Genomic DNA, 15,777 nt, shown 5'->3' with positions numbered 1-15,777 from the left:
CTAATTGCTCAGCAGTCGGTCATTTTCACTGCACAGCCAAGGACAGCGATTCCTTTTGCACACACAGATGAAGCGATGGTTTAACACAAAACAGTTCCTAGGACAGGAGGATTAAGGAGAATTTACTGGAGAGCAATTAAAACAGTTGTTAGAGCAATTTGGTTTTGAGGCTCAATTTCACATCAAAGTAATGCTATCTGAGGAGTGTACAGAGCAGAATAACAATAAAGCCATCATTTCAGGCCATCTATTCTGCATCGTCAGAGTGCAAATTAATAAGGTGAACTAAGAGGATGTGGAGATTTGGAGGAGTAAATTAGGTGAAGCAGCCTAAATGCAGTTTGCATTTGGAAAGAGGTGCTCTGGCTTCAGTCTCTGTTGGCTCTCGCTTTTTGTGGCTTCAGCTCCCCTCTATTTCTGCCAGGTTTCTTGTCACTGTCATATTCGGCAGAGTTTCTGACCGTGCTTCTCCGTTCCAGAGACTCCTGCCAGCACAGAGGACTGCAGTCAGAGGCTCCTCTCGTGCATGAGCCATACCACGGAGCTGTTAATAGAAGCTGGGTCAGAGCCAGTGCTCCTTGCTGGTCCTTTGCTGGTGTTCGCTGGTCTTGCTGGCTTGGTCTTCCCATCGTAGCTGTCTGCTCCAACCTCCTTGCCATGCCTTGACCTAGAAGGAGGCACCACTCCAAGCTCTCCCTTGGGGTCAAGAGCTGGAATTGCATCTTGTGAGCGATGCTGCCATTGCCCTCTCTGTTTTGGAAGGGCAATAAACCTGCAATGAAACAGGTTTTCAAGGCAAGGAACCAGTCCAGACACAGTAAGACCAGACACAGGGGTATGGCAGCAGCTTCTAACATCCATCCCAAAGGAAGATTTACATTAACATCAACTGTTCAGGTTTCTCTGGCTCGCACCAAGGGTCACAGGCTGGACCATTAGCTGAAGGTGGCTTATGGGTCTTCTATCAGACAGAACTGCAGCTCTGCTGGTCCACGCCCCAGGACTCCTAATTGCAAACACAAGGGATTGTGTGAGGTGATTTCCTATTCATTTGTTTCTGTCCATTCTTTCAATAGTTTAACTTTTTAAATGTAAGAACATTTTTATTCATGTAAATTAAAAGGAAGATTTGTTAGCATCATAAAAGTTCAATTTTTTAAAAAATAATATCTGAAAAAATAAGATGTAAAAACATTTTAACATACGAATATTAACAGTGAATTATGTTCTCCGTGACCTGCCTAGATTTAAAAAATACTTCAGTTTTGGACCAAGCCTGTTTTCCAAAGGCTATATGTGAGAAATTTGGCTTCACTGGCGTAGTTTTCAGAATATCAAAAAAGAGAGTATCCCGATATGCCCTGTTTTGACAACTGAAGGCTCCTGGAGAAGGCTAGTCCTCAAGAACTGAGGGATCAAGCACCCTAGACTCAACTGAGCATATCAAAGCAATGGCCTGGGAAGGGTTTGCTGGTGATGACAGTCCTGAGCAGTGCACGGTGCCAATGGTGGGAGAGATCTGAACAGGATCTGTCCTGCAATATCTGAAGTGGGATGAGATTTGCAATGCCAAATAATAGAATCATAGAATAGTTTGGGTTGGAAGGAACCATCAAAGCTCACCCAGTCCAACCCCTGCCATGAGCAGGGACATCTTCACCCAGCTCAGATTGCTCAGAGCCCCGTCCAGCCTGGCCTGGGATGTCTCCAGGGATGGGGCATCCACCACCTCTCCGGCCAACCTGGGCCAGTGTCTCATCACCTTCATTGTAGAACATTTCTTCCTCACGTCTAGCCTGAATCTCCCCTCTTTTAGTTTAAAACCATCATCCCTTGTCCTGTCACAACAGGCCCTGCTAAAAAGTCTGTCCCCATGTTTCTTATTGGCCCCTTTTAAGCACTGAAAGGCCACAATAAGGTCTCCCCGGAGCCTTCTCTTATCTAGGGTGAACTCCCCAACTCTCTCTGCCTGTCCTCCCAGCAGAGCTGTTCCAGCCTCGGGTCATTTCTGTGGCTCCTCTGGCCCCTCTCCAACAGGTCCATGTCTGTCCTGTGCTGAGAACTCCAGAGCTGGATGCAGAACTCCAGGTGGGGTCTCACCAGAGCAGAGGGGCAAAAGGGTGTTTGTATGGGAGCAGCCACAGCCATCCCAGGTGGGCCCCAATTTCCTAGGAGCTGCAGGGAGGCGGGCTCGGTTCCCAGCAAAACTTGGAGCATTTTCCAGGGAAGCATGGTAGGAACAGGAGGGCTTTGCCTTCCCTATTGGTGCTTCATCTGATTGCTCTGTGCAGGCAAAATGTCTGGTTTTTTCACAAGCTTACACTTGGACCCACCAGTCTGGCATGGTCTTCTGTGCAGTTGTCACTCGTCCTCCCTCTGCAGCTTTTAAAATAATGGTGTTTATCTGGAAGGACTGGCTGGTCTCTGGGTCTGGGTGGAGAATGCGTCCTAGCAGGGAACTGGTAATACCCCAGGATGCTGGAGGGAATAAAAATAGCATCAGCTGAAGGGTATAATACACACACATATACAGAAAAAAGCTTTATAGGAAGGCTTTTTACACGATCTGCACCAAACCCTGACATTTGCACTGCTAGAGGAAGGGATTTGGGTACTTCTTACCCGTCATCACGTGGAGGATGTCTGCATCCAAGTGACATGCACAAAGCTGCCTATATAGACACAGGAGACAAACAGGCATTGCAGGGTACAGCCTGTCTGACCTGTTTTAACACTGAGCTGCAGGTGAAATGACTCACAGCCTCCAAGTATCTTTTTCTCTCCTTCCACCATGCAGGGCTCCTAGAGAATGAGTTCAGATGCAGACACCGGCTTTGTAGGTGAACCCTGTTCTGAGTGTCTGGGCTCTGGAAATTGGGTGTATTTTGTAGTTTGTTCTTAGAAGCAGGAAAATAGCATACTCATTTGAGCACAGCATGGGTTGGGGTATCCTGTGCTGGGTCTGAAACAAATTTGCCTCCTTCATTAGCATATGAAAAATGGCAGGTTACTTTTCTACAATGCACTCTGAGATCTGAAAATTAATAGCATTTTTTGCAAACATCTTTACAAAACTTTGTTTTATGTTGTTCAGCCTAGGCATAAATTAAGCTTTCCTTATTGTTTTCAGTTGTATTTGTTGGAGTGTTTTTAGCATCGCTTATGAAGAAAATGAGGTATATGTTGTTGCAGTATTTGTCTGTTATTGGTTATATCATCAAAAATTTTAAAATCCATTTGCCAATTTCATTTGAATCATTTCAGGCCAAGGAGGCAATGGAAGAGAGCTCTCCTATTTCCAGAAGAGAACCTATATAAAAGCCTGTCAAGACCAACACACCTTGCTAAGACACAGACCCTTTTTATAGGAATTAGACATTCCAGTAGGATATGCACCAGATCAAATCCCTGTGGTGGGATCTGAAAGCTGGTGAAGGAGCAGCTCTGCGAGTCTCACCTTCAGTGTGGTCCAAGGGACGGTGCATTTCCCTAACACGCTGCCTCCATTGCTGCAGCTGGCTTGGAAAGTTCCTACTCAACTCAGTCCACTCATCCCACTGGCCCCATCCGCAGCATTTTCCAGTACAACTGGGAGTCTGCTCTGTCAGATAGGTCACTGGCACGGTCCAGGTTAAGACCAGATCTATTTATTTCTTCAAATTTATTAACCTGGATCATTTAACTGATCTAATTTTCAGGGCTGCTAGGGAGTGGAACAGTGAGTAGTTGTCTTCAGGGCCCCAATATTGAATTAAGGTGCCTTCTAGGATGTTCTTGTATTAAATGGGAACAAAAATACAGAGATAAGGATAAATACATTAGATTGCGAGTAACCAGATGCGAGGAAGATGGGCTTCTACAAGACATTAATACAGACAAGAAAGTTCCCTCTGGAACTAGTTTTTGAGAGGTGTCCAACACCCACATCAGCCTAGCCTATGCATTAATGATTGTGACCTGTCAGTTACTTATTGCAGCCCAAATCCAGCCACATGTCAGGCTCCTCCTTCTCTTCTACATGGCTGTATGTAGCTGTGGGGGCTGAAATGTTGTGTTTGCTTTCTGTTCCAGTTTTTGGCACTGCATAAACACCTGGTTAGCTGAGTCAAGTCATTTCTCCTAGGACAGGGTCTTCCCTTGCTGCAGGACTCCAGCATCCCTCACCCATCAGCCACATTTGTTGGATGCCTCAGATTGGGCACCCAGAATTCATTAGTCACTGTGAAAATCTTTACCTTGATGGCCTTGTGTGGCTTTTCCCCTCTCTCACTCAGTGCACATCCGCTGTATTCATCACCATGACAACTGTGTTCCCTTTTGCTGTACCGTTGTACTTTTCTGTGAATTTCTGTGGTGAGGGACAGGCACATATTAAACTGCAATAGCAACAGCATGGGATGTTCTAGGAATTGGACAGGATGATCTCTGGTCAAATATTTGCCACTTTTATGAATTTACTGTAATTCTTCAAGACTTCTACCAGTTCTTTAATCCATCCATGTACCTTCTTTGGAGTCTCTTATTAAGGGGTCTTTGCAAAGGGAGCAAGGTCACAGAGGGATGATTTTCACAGTACCTGTACAAAAAAGACAGCAGACAAGGAATACATTTCAAATTATCTGAAAAAAACAGAGCTTTGCTGATTAATTCGGCGGTACGTGAAAGAACTTGCGTGAGTCTCAGCCTTGAACTGCCTCCCCAGCCTCTCATTGCTGCTGCCCGTGTCTGCACTTAGCTTTGGGTTCAATTATACAAGTTGGCACCTTCACAGCAGCTGCTCCAGCTGTAATATTCCAGGTACTAGTTCGGTTCAGGTTCTTCTCTGGAAGTGGCAATGGGATGAGTTTGCATCGTGGCCTGTTACCTCTCGATGCAGTGCTATGCTAGTTTGACTGAAAATGAGTTTATTTTCTTCATGCGGTTAAAAACCTTCCTTTTTCATAGCTGGCATGGTCATTATTTGGACTTAGTTTGAGTACATGGAGATAACACCCTGAGACAGATTGAGTACATGGAGATAACACCCTGAGACAGAGTTAATGTTTTTAATCACTCTGATCTGAGAGCCGAGGACATTCTGAGTTTTCTGCCCACAGGTGTGAGGCATCTGGAAGGGGGGCATGGATGGGGCAGAGCTTGACTGACATCCAGACTGATCAATAAGAGTATTCTGTCCCATTAGTGTCATGCTTCAGATATAAGGAGAGCCAGGATATTCTGGGCTCTCTCTCTCACTTCTTTGCTTTCTTCGCTCTTTTTGTCAGAGCCGGGGAAGTTCTGTTCGAGACGTCTAGTTCGGCCTTTTGCCACCTTGCCATTTTGCAGAGGCCTCTGGGCCTTTGTGCCTTTTTCCTTTTTTATCTCTCTGGCATCAGCTGTTGGGACCACGTGCTGTTTCCTGGGAGTGGCTGCTCGGTGTGAACCGAGTTTGTGAGGAATTGCATTGAGTGTCTTTTATTTTATATTCTATTTCTATTTTATATATATATTTACTAGTAGCATAATAGTATTTTGTTATTTTATTAAACTGTGTTTGTCTCAATCCAAGTTTTTCCCTTCCCTTTCAATTCTCTTCCCTATTTGGAGGGTATGAAGGGGGGTGAGTGAGCGGCTATCATGGTTAAACCACGACACATGGAGAGGGAAATGATGTTGGGGTTAAGATTAAATGGAGAATCTCAGGTTGCTGTTGTCTCCTCTGTGCCTGCCTTGTAAGATAACCCCAATACTTCAGTTCCCAGGGCTGGCCATCCATTAACTTCTACTTAACCTTTTCCAGCTCAATAATTAACGTCACCTCCATTCCCCCTCCTTCCCAAAATAAATACATTAAAAGCAAGAAAACCAGAAACCTGGTCTCATGAGACAGGATTTGTGTCACATGGGGCAGTCTTTCACAATCCCATCCATAAAGGAGATGAAGTCATACACTGAATCTCCATCACATTAATGAGTTTAGCGCTTGCCATTAGCTGGAGCTATGGCTCTTCTTGAGATGTGCTATACACACAGTTAATTCAGTTTCTTCTGATTAACTCCTTTGGGGTTTGTGTCTATTCCTGGGACATATGTTTGGACAGGCCTATGTGTAACCTCTCTGAAAAAGGTCAGGTACAACTGAAATAGCTCATCCAATTTAAGATTTCAAAATAAGCCTCTCTCAATTTGCTGAGGAATGTCATTGTATGAAGTGTTTTTCTGTTCTTATTTATAGGGAAAAACATCCAGTAATAGTTATTAGACAATAATAGAATTAAGTCTCCATGTAAACACATTTAATCGTGATCTGTCTTAGGTTAAACTACAGTGGAAGTGGATTAAATCAAACCACCTGAAAACATTCCTAATATAGACAAATTTGGTAATGCAGAACATTACTGCTAGAATTCACATCTCATTTTTTTTCCCCAGTTCTTTGTCTGTGTAAGTGGATCTTTCTTTTACTTACGCATATTCTAAGGATATCTAATGGTCCTAAGACTTCATCCCTGCTATGCTAGGCTTAGTGTGCTTCCTTAGTTGAGTGTGGATGTCCTGAAGACGGGACAGTCTCCATGGGGTGACACAGGCATGAAATAGTTTCCTCATGGTAACAGAGGGTGGTTGAGGACCAAGATCACAGTCCTAGTCCCTGGACATTTTCTGCACTAATTCAGAGTGCAGCAGGCTTGCTTCTTTGAAGGAGCTACCTGTAATCGTTCTGGGGTGTAGCACTTTCTGTCCCAAGAGGAGAAAGCAGAGAGGATGCATTGAAGAGCTCTGCCAGGCTCATGCCTGTGTCCTAGATGTGGCCAAAGGAGCATCTCCTCCTGGGGAGGTGACAGCAGGGCTTTGAGAGAGTGTCTTCTCCAGTGCATGGGCATAAAGTGGGAGAAAGCCCAGGACTGGGAGTGGCTACAGAGTCCTTGGTCTCACTTGGCCGGAGTAGATTTGCACTGCGAGTCTGATGGTGTTTGTCACCTCAGCCTCACATCCCCACAGCAGGGACAAGTTCAGGTTCCCCGAGTGTTGGCTGCGTGCTGAAGCACAGCAGTGCTTGGGCTCAGCTGGGTTCGGCTCCTCCAAGTGATGTCTGGCCAAGTGGTTCTGGGGCAAAAAAAATCCCAGATGATTTCTTGGCTTTCAGAAGGGCCCACTTCAGGAGTGTGAGGTACAGACGGTGTCAAATTAGCAAAGTCTTGGCTTTTCTTCTGCAGAAGGCAACAGCAGGCACAGGTAATTACATTCTGTGTGGGGAGATAACCTCTGGCTGGAGAAGTTTTGAACTGAGAAAAGGGAGAAATGAAAAAACGAGAGTAGGCTGGTGAAGAAGAGGGAGATGAGGGTAGTTTTCAATGAAGCTCAGATGTTTGGAGAGGAAGTAAAAAGCTGGTGCTGGGGTCTTTGTTGTTATCACTCTGCTCTTTATAAACAGCTGGTGGGACGGTGGTTGTCAAAGTTACCTTGTGCCTCTCCCGACCACACATTTGGTGCTGTACAGGACACGGGAGCACTGCCAGCCCCTGCCAGGGAAACGTTAGATAGAGGATGTTTTCCCCAGCCCAGATGTTTTCAAGGACACAGCCACTCTGGCCTGGCACAGCACGGGGCAGAACAGCACAGCCAGAGAGACCACTGGAGGAACCATCCACCTTCTCTGAGACACATCTTGGGGACGGCTGGTTGCTTTCAGCATTGCGTCATCTGCCAGGAGCTGCCACGCTGCCCTCCAGGGAAAGAAAGGCACAAACAAAACAAAACAACACACCTCCCAAGTCTTCATTTAGCAAGCGTGGCGTCAATTAAATGTAATTACTTAATTTTGAATCAAGGGCAACTTCTCTTGCATTTATTTGCTGTCCCCAGTGGCTTGTCTGAGAGAGAGAGTTGCTCCATGAGAGTAGGTGCTAATGACAGGCAGCTTCCAAACGAGTGTATGTGTTGCTGCATCTAGGTCAGAGGAGCCAGATGAAAGTATCTTCCATGCTTCTCTCTTTTTTTTTTTCTTTTTTAAACTGGGCTTCTAATAAACACATTAACTTTCCAGATTATTATAAGCAGCTGCATCTTTCAGCAGCACACAAGGATATATTTACTGCATTTGAAAGCTCTCTAATGAAGCTTTGAAGTCCAGCTCAACCCCAGATTCATGCAGGGAAGGAGCTGTAGCCATTGTGGCATTCCTCTGCTGACTTCTGAAGATGTAAGACTTGAAAGCAACTATTTCATTGCAAATACAGACGGGGTGAGAAGCCTTTTTATAAAAAGTAAATAGATACTGAAATATGGATACTCAAACAGATGCTTCAAAACCTACATCTGACTGTCACAGCATTTTGTTTGTGTTTGTAGGGGCTTGCTTTTACTTTTCTTACCAACACTATCCCTACACAGTCCATGTTTGCATTTAATCATGTGCTGCTTTTCACTTTAGTATCATTGTTCGGAGAATCTCAGGTTCCCTATCCTTCCTCAGTCCCACATTCACGAAAACGGGATGAACCTAAAAAACAAAAACAAAAATATATTTCATATGAGTAACATGCATAAAATCAAAAGAAAGATTTTTACTGTGTGGATCCTTCCATAGCATGAGGTTCAAATTCCTTTTTCTACAGAGACCTGAGAGAAACTGCAGTGTAAAATAACTGCAGCATGAAATGGCATGACATCGCAAAAGGGGGAATATTGCTGGGTTTTATAATTACACACCGCTGTTATGGTCCTTCTCCATGGTGCTCCCAGTACATGCACACATATTAGAGATATAAACTCTCCAGGAAATGCTTGTGTTGCTGCTTGAAGCCACACAGCTCAGCACATGGGGAACCTAATTGCACCCTCCAGCCACTGTTAAAGAACTAGCAATAAGCAGAGCTAAAAAGTATTGGGCAGATTTGGATTTTCCAGTCTCTGGAAGGGTGTATATGTTGAGTTAAACTTAAAGCCATGTAGTCTCCACTGAATTTCTGTTTCCTTTTGATCTGTACTAGTGGTGGAGCAGGTGTGAGTGGGACTAATAGGCAGGTAAGTATCACGGTATTTGAGTTCTTGCTCACATTCTTTCTTCTCTTTATTCAGTTTTTTTCCTTCTCTTGGTGTTGGGATATTTTTAGTTCTTCAAGGCTCTTTTTCATAAAAAATAAAGATGAAACCCACTTTTAATTTATACTTTTAAGAAAGTGTGTCCGTGGATATATATGTATTCCAGCTACACAGTGGCATATACCGGAGGTTACCATGTTTTAATCAGCTCCATATAAATTCACTACAATAAATTTAGATAGAAAAGAAGGAGAAATGGTTGTTCTCTGAAGAGGGCTGTGCGCTTCCCCCATCTCCCAGTAACATGTGATGTCCTTTGGGTACTGACTCTGTTGTGGTTATATCCCGTATAGATCATCTTCCGGAAGATCAGCGATGTCAAGAAGGAAGAAGAGGAGCGCTTGCGCCAGAAGAACGAGGTGACGCTGAGCATACCTGTGGACCATCCCGTGCGGAAACTCTTCCAGAAATTCAAACAGCAAAAGGAGATGCGTAATCAAGGCTCAACGCACATCGACCCAGAAAGGAACCAGCTTCAGGTGGAAAGCCGGAGCGTGCAGAACGGGGCCTCCATCACAGGCACCAGCGTGGTCACCGTGTCTCAGATCACCCCCATCCAGACATCCCTGGCTTACATGAAAACCAGTGAGGCTGTGAAGCAGAACAACAGGGATGCAATGGAGCTCAAGCCAAATGGAAATGGAGACCAAAAATGTCTGAAAGTAAACAGTCCCATTCGAATGAAAAATGGGAATGGGAAGGGGTGGCTACGACTGAAGAACACGATGGGGACCCACGAGGAGAAGAAGGAGGACTGGAACAACGTCACAAAGGCTGAGTCCATGGGGTTGCTGTCCGATGACCCTAAGTGCAATGACTCGGAGAATGGCGTAAATAAAAACCCACTGAGGAAAACAGACTCTTGTGACAGTGGAATAACAAAAAGTGACCTTCGCTTGGATAAAGCTGGTGAGACTCGCAGCCCCCTGGAGCACAGCCCCACTCAGGCTGATGTGCGGCATCCTTTCTACCCTATTCCTGAGCAGGCCTTACAAACCACGCTGCAGGAAGTCAAGCACGAACTCAAAGAAGATATCCAGCTGCTAAGCAGTAGGATGACTGCCCTTGAGAAGCAGGTGGCAGAAATTTTAAAAATATTGTCCGAAAAGAACGTACCCCAGATCTCTTCCCCCAAGTCTCATTTATCACCCCAGCAGCCCCCCCAGATACCCTGTCAGGATATTTTTAGTGTTTCAAGGCCTGCATCACCTGAATCAGAAAAAGATGAAATCCACTTTTAGCATATACCTATGTGTATATATGTATACAGTATATATGCAGAGGTGTATATATACCTTTATACATATATATGTGTGTGTGTATACGGTAAATATATATACATATATATTTTCACTTGCATCCAATATGACTTGAACACACCAAGGATTTTGATATGTAAATATTGCATGTCCAGCTGGATTCTGGCCTGCCAAAGAAAACAATTATTAACATAGATATTGCTTGTATAATATGCAGTTGACTGCATGCACACTTTATTTATAATCTCTATTATGTAATAAAAGAATGACTTTTGTTTAACAAAGGCAATGTACTATTTAAAGAATCAGGGTCTAACCTGCCAATATTGCCATGACAGTTTTGATCTCAGGCTGGGTAAATTGAGCTTTTATTTCCTCACTGTCTTTTCTGCCAAGTTAAACAGTAGATTAACATGACATGGAGGACACATTCAGACTGCAATTAGTACTGTTTCCTGGTGTCATTCCATTACAATATTCTGTGTATTTGGTGATGAATTCCCCTACTCCTCCTAAAAGGAGGGCTCAACTCAGTGGCCAAGGAAGGGCACCGTGTCTGGTGCTGGGGTGGATCACTGGCATTTATTCGTGTGGGTGTCCTGCATGCACAGCCTTTTATTTCAAGTATCCTCCTGCTCTTTTAACATCGTAAATAAGAAATAATAATGATGATTTATGTAACAAAATGAAACTAACAGAAACTCTCTCAGCTGCACTCCCTGTCTGTTTGGGGGTAACTTCTTTCTTGAAAGCCTCCTTTTACTGATGTCATTTTTACTGAGTTGTTAGAGTAACATTATGTAGATTCTCTTTGCAGCACTCAGCGATGGTGTCCGGTTCTGTCAGTATCTTCATTAGGATGTCCTGTTTTTGCAGAGTTGAGGTTGCTCTCCCCCCGTCATTCCTGACAGAAAGACTTTGTACGAGGTCTGAGCAAGGGAGAGAACAATTGTAGTTCAGCTCCTCAGGAGCCATGTGAGCAGGTTTGAAAGCATGAAGTCAAAAGGCTGCAGTTGATTCCCCTCCTCTTTCTTCTGAGGACGTTCATCCATATGCACCTGCATTTGAGAAAGACAGAAAATAACCAGTCAAGATGAAATTCCCTTAAGTCCAAGGCACTTGGGTGGGAGAGTGGTGGGTGTGTTGGGGAGATGAAGTCCTCCCTAGGGTGCTGCCCACTGCTCTTGCCTTGGACTCGTGGAAGGTTTCAGTGCATGGAGGGGACACATTTCAAGAGCAGGCTTGCAGTGCCCACACAACGAGTCATCGCATGTACTAAGGCCCTTAGGTCTCTGTCAGGTGCTCTGACCCTCTTCGCTGGCTCCCTTCAGCATCTCCCTGTCTTGAACCATGTTCAGACCCCATCTCCAGCACCTGGGCTGGGGCATGGCCCTCCCCACGGTGCTGCTGGCTCCGCAGGGCTGCGGCAAGGCCGGCTCTTGCACTGGATCCTCTTTATTCTCCTGTTTGGAGCTGAGATTTTGGACTCTGCCTCGGTCTGCACCTGAGCGTGGTGGCTTTATTACCTCTCCATTTGCACTGGTTTTGAAACCAGAAACACTTGATGCACAGCAGAAATGGCCATCGCAGCCTCAGAGCTGTTAACTGGTACAACTTGAGGCCAGCCCAGCAGAGTGCAGTGGCTCCTCGCGTCAAGATCCCGTGTTTTCAAAAGTGCCTGGAGTAAAACCTGTGTGTACCACAAGGCATCACTATCAATCAGGTAAATAAAAGACGTGTATAATTAGTGAGCATCCTTACCAGATGCAAATACCGGTTCCATTAATTAACATTAGGAAACTAAAGTAAACTAAATCACTTCCTGAAAAACTAAAAAAAAAAAAAAAACCCCAAACCATCATTTGCAGTAACGGCAATTGGGAACATTCATCTTAGGGTGAACATACTGTGAAATCCAAACCTATAAACCCAAAAAAGTTCATAAGAAAGCCAAAGAAGTCATTGCTTCTGTTGTGTCAGTTCATAGAGGCTTTTTTGGGTAGTCTTCCTCATTTACTGTTCCTTTCTGGCCTGTTTCTGCCCCTTCTGTAGTTCCTTTCTTTAGGAAATCATAGACAAAAAAAAAAGGAAGAATAAAAAGCCACTGAAAGGGAAGATTCTTCCCAAAGCCTGGTGGTTAGGCTGCCTGCTTAATATAGTTTTTCACAGCTGCACTTGCCACTATCAAAAGTCGCAGCTGTATTTTGCAGCTGCTGTTCTGACACAGGTGCAAATCTGTAACTCTGCAGCCACATTTTGGTCTGCAAGGGCAAACTGTGCTTGCAAAACAGCAGGACCCTCAGGGTCTTACTCTTTACCTTGAGACTCTGAAGGAATTGAGTGGTGTAGGGTTAGGGAGTTACAGGGTGCTGCTGGAGTATGTGCAGATCTTCTGGGTACAACTTAAGAGCCAAGCTATGAAGATTTGACCATTCCTGCCTGACTTGGATTGCTGGTTAAGACAGACACAGCAACTGCCCAGAGCTGCCCAGTGAGTAGCTGAGTCACACAGGCTGTCTGAGGACCAGATTTTGTTAAAAAGTTCCTTGAATGCATGAATATGCCATGACAAGATGCTGCAAAAGACCCAGCAGGGTAGTGGAGGTGACTTTGTTAGAAAACTTTAACCTTAATGGTATTCCTCTCTTTATGAGGGACTTTTTCCTCTGTGACTGATATTCATTCTAGATAGAACTGCATGGCATGCAAAGGGGTCTCTCTTTAGGTTTATCTTGCAAGTCAGATGTAATTTTGTGCCACTGTACAATGAGAGAACATGTAACGGGATTAATCTTACCTTGAAAATTATTTGACACCAGAATGTCTATTACAGTTCAAGTGCAACTCGACTGGTTAAAATGCATAGTGGCTAAAAGCTATAAATAGTGTAAAATACCAAGTTCATGAAACAAATACGGTGTTTTGAGGTCCACTTCTCCTAGTGCTGCTTTGACTCTGATATTCCAAAATTGTCCATTGCAAGTTCAGTGGAACCAGCTTGCACCCTGTATGAGGCAGTAGCGCGATGGGTTTCTTGAAAATGCGATAAATGCAGCCTTCAGATGGGCTGTCCCAGGCCCTGTGTGCTGGGGCTGCAGCCAGAGGCCAAATTTTCTGGTTTGACTCTGGTGGTTATTGCTCTGAAAATTACATGTTGTTTCATGGAGTTGTTACCAAGGCACCGGTGCAGCCTTCCTGTTCCCCTCGCGGTTGTGCATGATGTGATCGAGGGTGCTGCCGACCTAGGCGTTCGTTTTCTGTTAAAGAAGCATGAGTCCTAGTCTTGTAGGTCAGGCTTGACTGAAGGCAACCACCTATAGTCATTAAGGACACAAACTCTCCGACCCAAGCCAGTGCTCAAGCAGCTACGTGCTGTGTGGAGGGAGCTCTTGGCTGCATCCTTTTCTTCCCTTTCCCTTTCCTTTTCCCTTTTCCTTTCCATTTCCCTTTTCCTTTCCCTTTCCCTTCCCTTTCCCTTTTCCCCTTCCCTTTCCCTTTCCCTTTTTGCTCTTCCCTTTCCTTTTCCCATTCCCTTCCCTTTCTGAATACCTGTATAGGTGTTCCTGCCATGTGCTTGGAACAGCATTCTTAGCACTTACCTTGTGCTTTGTGCGTTCAAAGCGTTTTATCTGCACACAAGTGGATTTTATCTTTCCAGACTTTGGAATAGAAATAAGATGTGTACAGAAAAGTAAATACTTTCCAAAGCAAATGAACTAGAATACCTTTAGTAGCATTTTTTTTGGTGTAATATTACATATATAAGATAGAACAGCACTTCAGGATAACTGAAAAAAAATTAGTTGTTGTAGTGAAGATTCAGTTCTTCTGAATTTGTATTTGTAAGTCTTTTTTCCATCTTTCCGTCTTTGCCAGGGGACAGGGGGTAGAGCAGAGCTGACTCTGGAAGTGACAAATTTAAGCTTTGCCCATTTTTCTTCTCCCTGTTCTGGAGAAGCAGCACAATTATAAGGACACAATGCTGCTGGCATTGATGTTTGGGCTCATTGCTAGATTCAAATTCAGTCTTCATTTACCACCACGTGGAAAGCAACTCTGTTCCACATGTGTGAACTGAAGGTTGAATCTGATGATCGTATTGAACCTTAAATAGTAACTTTGGATCCCAGGACAATTTTAGAGAACTGGCAGCTGCAGAAATAACGTACTATTTGCAAGCTGTGAGCAGTTGCTCTGGAAGTAACTGAGACCGTTATACAGACAAAATCATTTGCATGGGTCAGAAAACAGATGTTGTGTTCATGAAATAGCTTGAAGGCTTTTGGGGGAGAAAGACATCCTGGACTGGAAGGGAAAATAAAAAGCAAAAGGTTTAATGTGGAATTTGGAGGTGAGGAGGTAGAGAGATATATTATAATGAATCGACACTTTTTTACTTGGCTTTTAAAGATTTAGAAAATCCAAACCTATTTTTTGACTGTCAGAACTGGACAGATTGTTTGGTAAAATAAATATTTTTTCTCCTAAGTGAGTTGGCATCAAAGTTATGCCTGTTTTTAAAAAAAGAGTCTTCAAATACTGTTTTCCTACAGAAGAGGGTTTTAACAGGTTTTGTTACTGTTGTTTTTAATAGGCTGTATCTAAAGGCTTTCTTTTTCTTTTTTGTTTGTTTGTTTGTTTTTGTACAAGAAGCTCGTGTTAACACATATGTTCAGGTCTATGGGATCTATATTGCTTTATAATCTTGCTGCTAATGTACTTGTCAGAGAGCATTTGAGAAGTGAGACTCTCCTGTCCTGAGCTGTGGTCAGAGCTGTGAGTGCTGAACAGCAGTAGTTTGGATTTTTCATGGCACTTCTGGATCTGCACTGATTTCCTTCTGGAAAGTTAAGGAAGGAAATAAGAAAAGTTGACACTAGCCTTTTTTCTGGATGGCCTCAGGCCTTCACCTATGTCTTTACCACCAGAGCAACTCTTTCCCATGGAACCTACAGGGAGAAAAAGTTTGATCCATCTGGATTTCCACATCTGGGAATATTTTGTATCACTTTCTCCTTATTTTTTTGGTACAAATGAATAACATGATCTCTACATTTTTTGTTGGTTTTAATGTGCTATAGCACATTTCAAAATCAAATACATTCTTAAAGCGTTGAATGGCACTAAAATAGAAAAGAAGTCCATATTATTTCTGACACAAAAGCAGAAACTTTTCTTACTGACATAAAGAATATTGTGCAAAGAACAGCTTTGTGATACCTAACAAATGACAAACAAAATCATCCTTACTGAGGGTGCGTTCAGTCATACAGAAAATTGACCTTGTATTGCACAGTGGGACAAGAAGGCATATATTGATTTTGAATACTCAAATGATAGAAGCATTCAAAAAGTGCTTGACCAGGCCAGGATAAACAAATTCTATTAATTAATTTTGTTATGTTAATCAGCTTCCTGATGCAAGGCTTCTGGG

The 15,777-nt window shown here is 43.7% G+C and overlaps 1 protein-coding gene across 1 annotated transcript in view; it reads left to right on the top strand.

Moving 5' to 3' along the window:
- The window catches only part of KCNH5 (potassium voltage-gated channel subfamily H member 5), a 156,936-nt gene extending 146,611 nt beyond the window's left edge, over positions 1-10,325 (top strand). Inside the window, exon 11 of the mRNA XM_065636117.1 lies at positions 9,378-10,325. Within this exon, the coding sequence (XP_065492189.1) occupies positions 9,378-10,325 (948 nt within the window). The remainder of the gene's footprint in view (positions 1-9,377) is intronic.
- Positions 10,326-15,777: the final 5,452 nt, after the last annotated feature.

The sequence above is a fragment of the Caloenas nicobarica genome, chromosome 5 (genome assembly GCF_036013445.1).
Source record: "Caloenas nicobarica isolate bCalNic1 chromosome 5, bCalNic1.hap1, whole genome shotgun sequence".
Classification (NCBI taxonomy): Eukaryota; Metazoa; Chordata; class Aves; order Columbiformes; family Columbidae; genus Caloenas; species Caloenas nicobarica.
The sequence above is the reverse complement of the archived record's forward strand: the minus strand, read 5'-3'. Positions and strand labels throughout refer to the sequence as shown.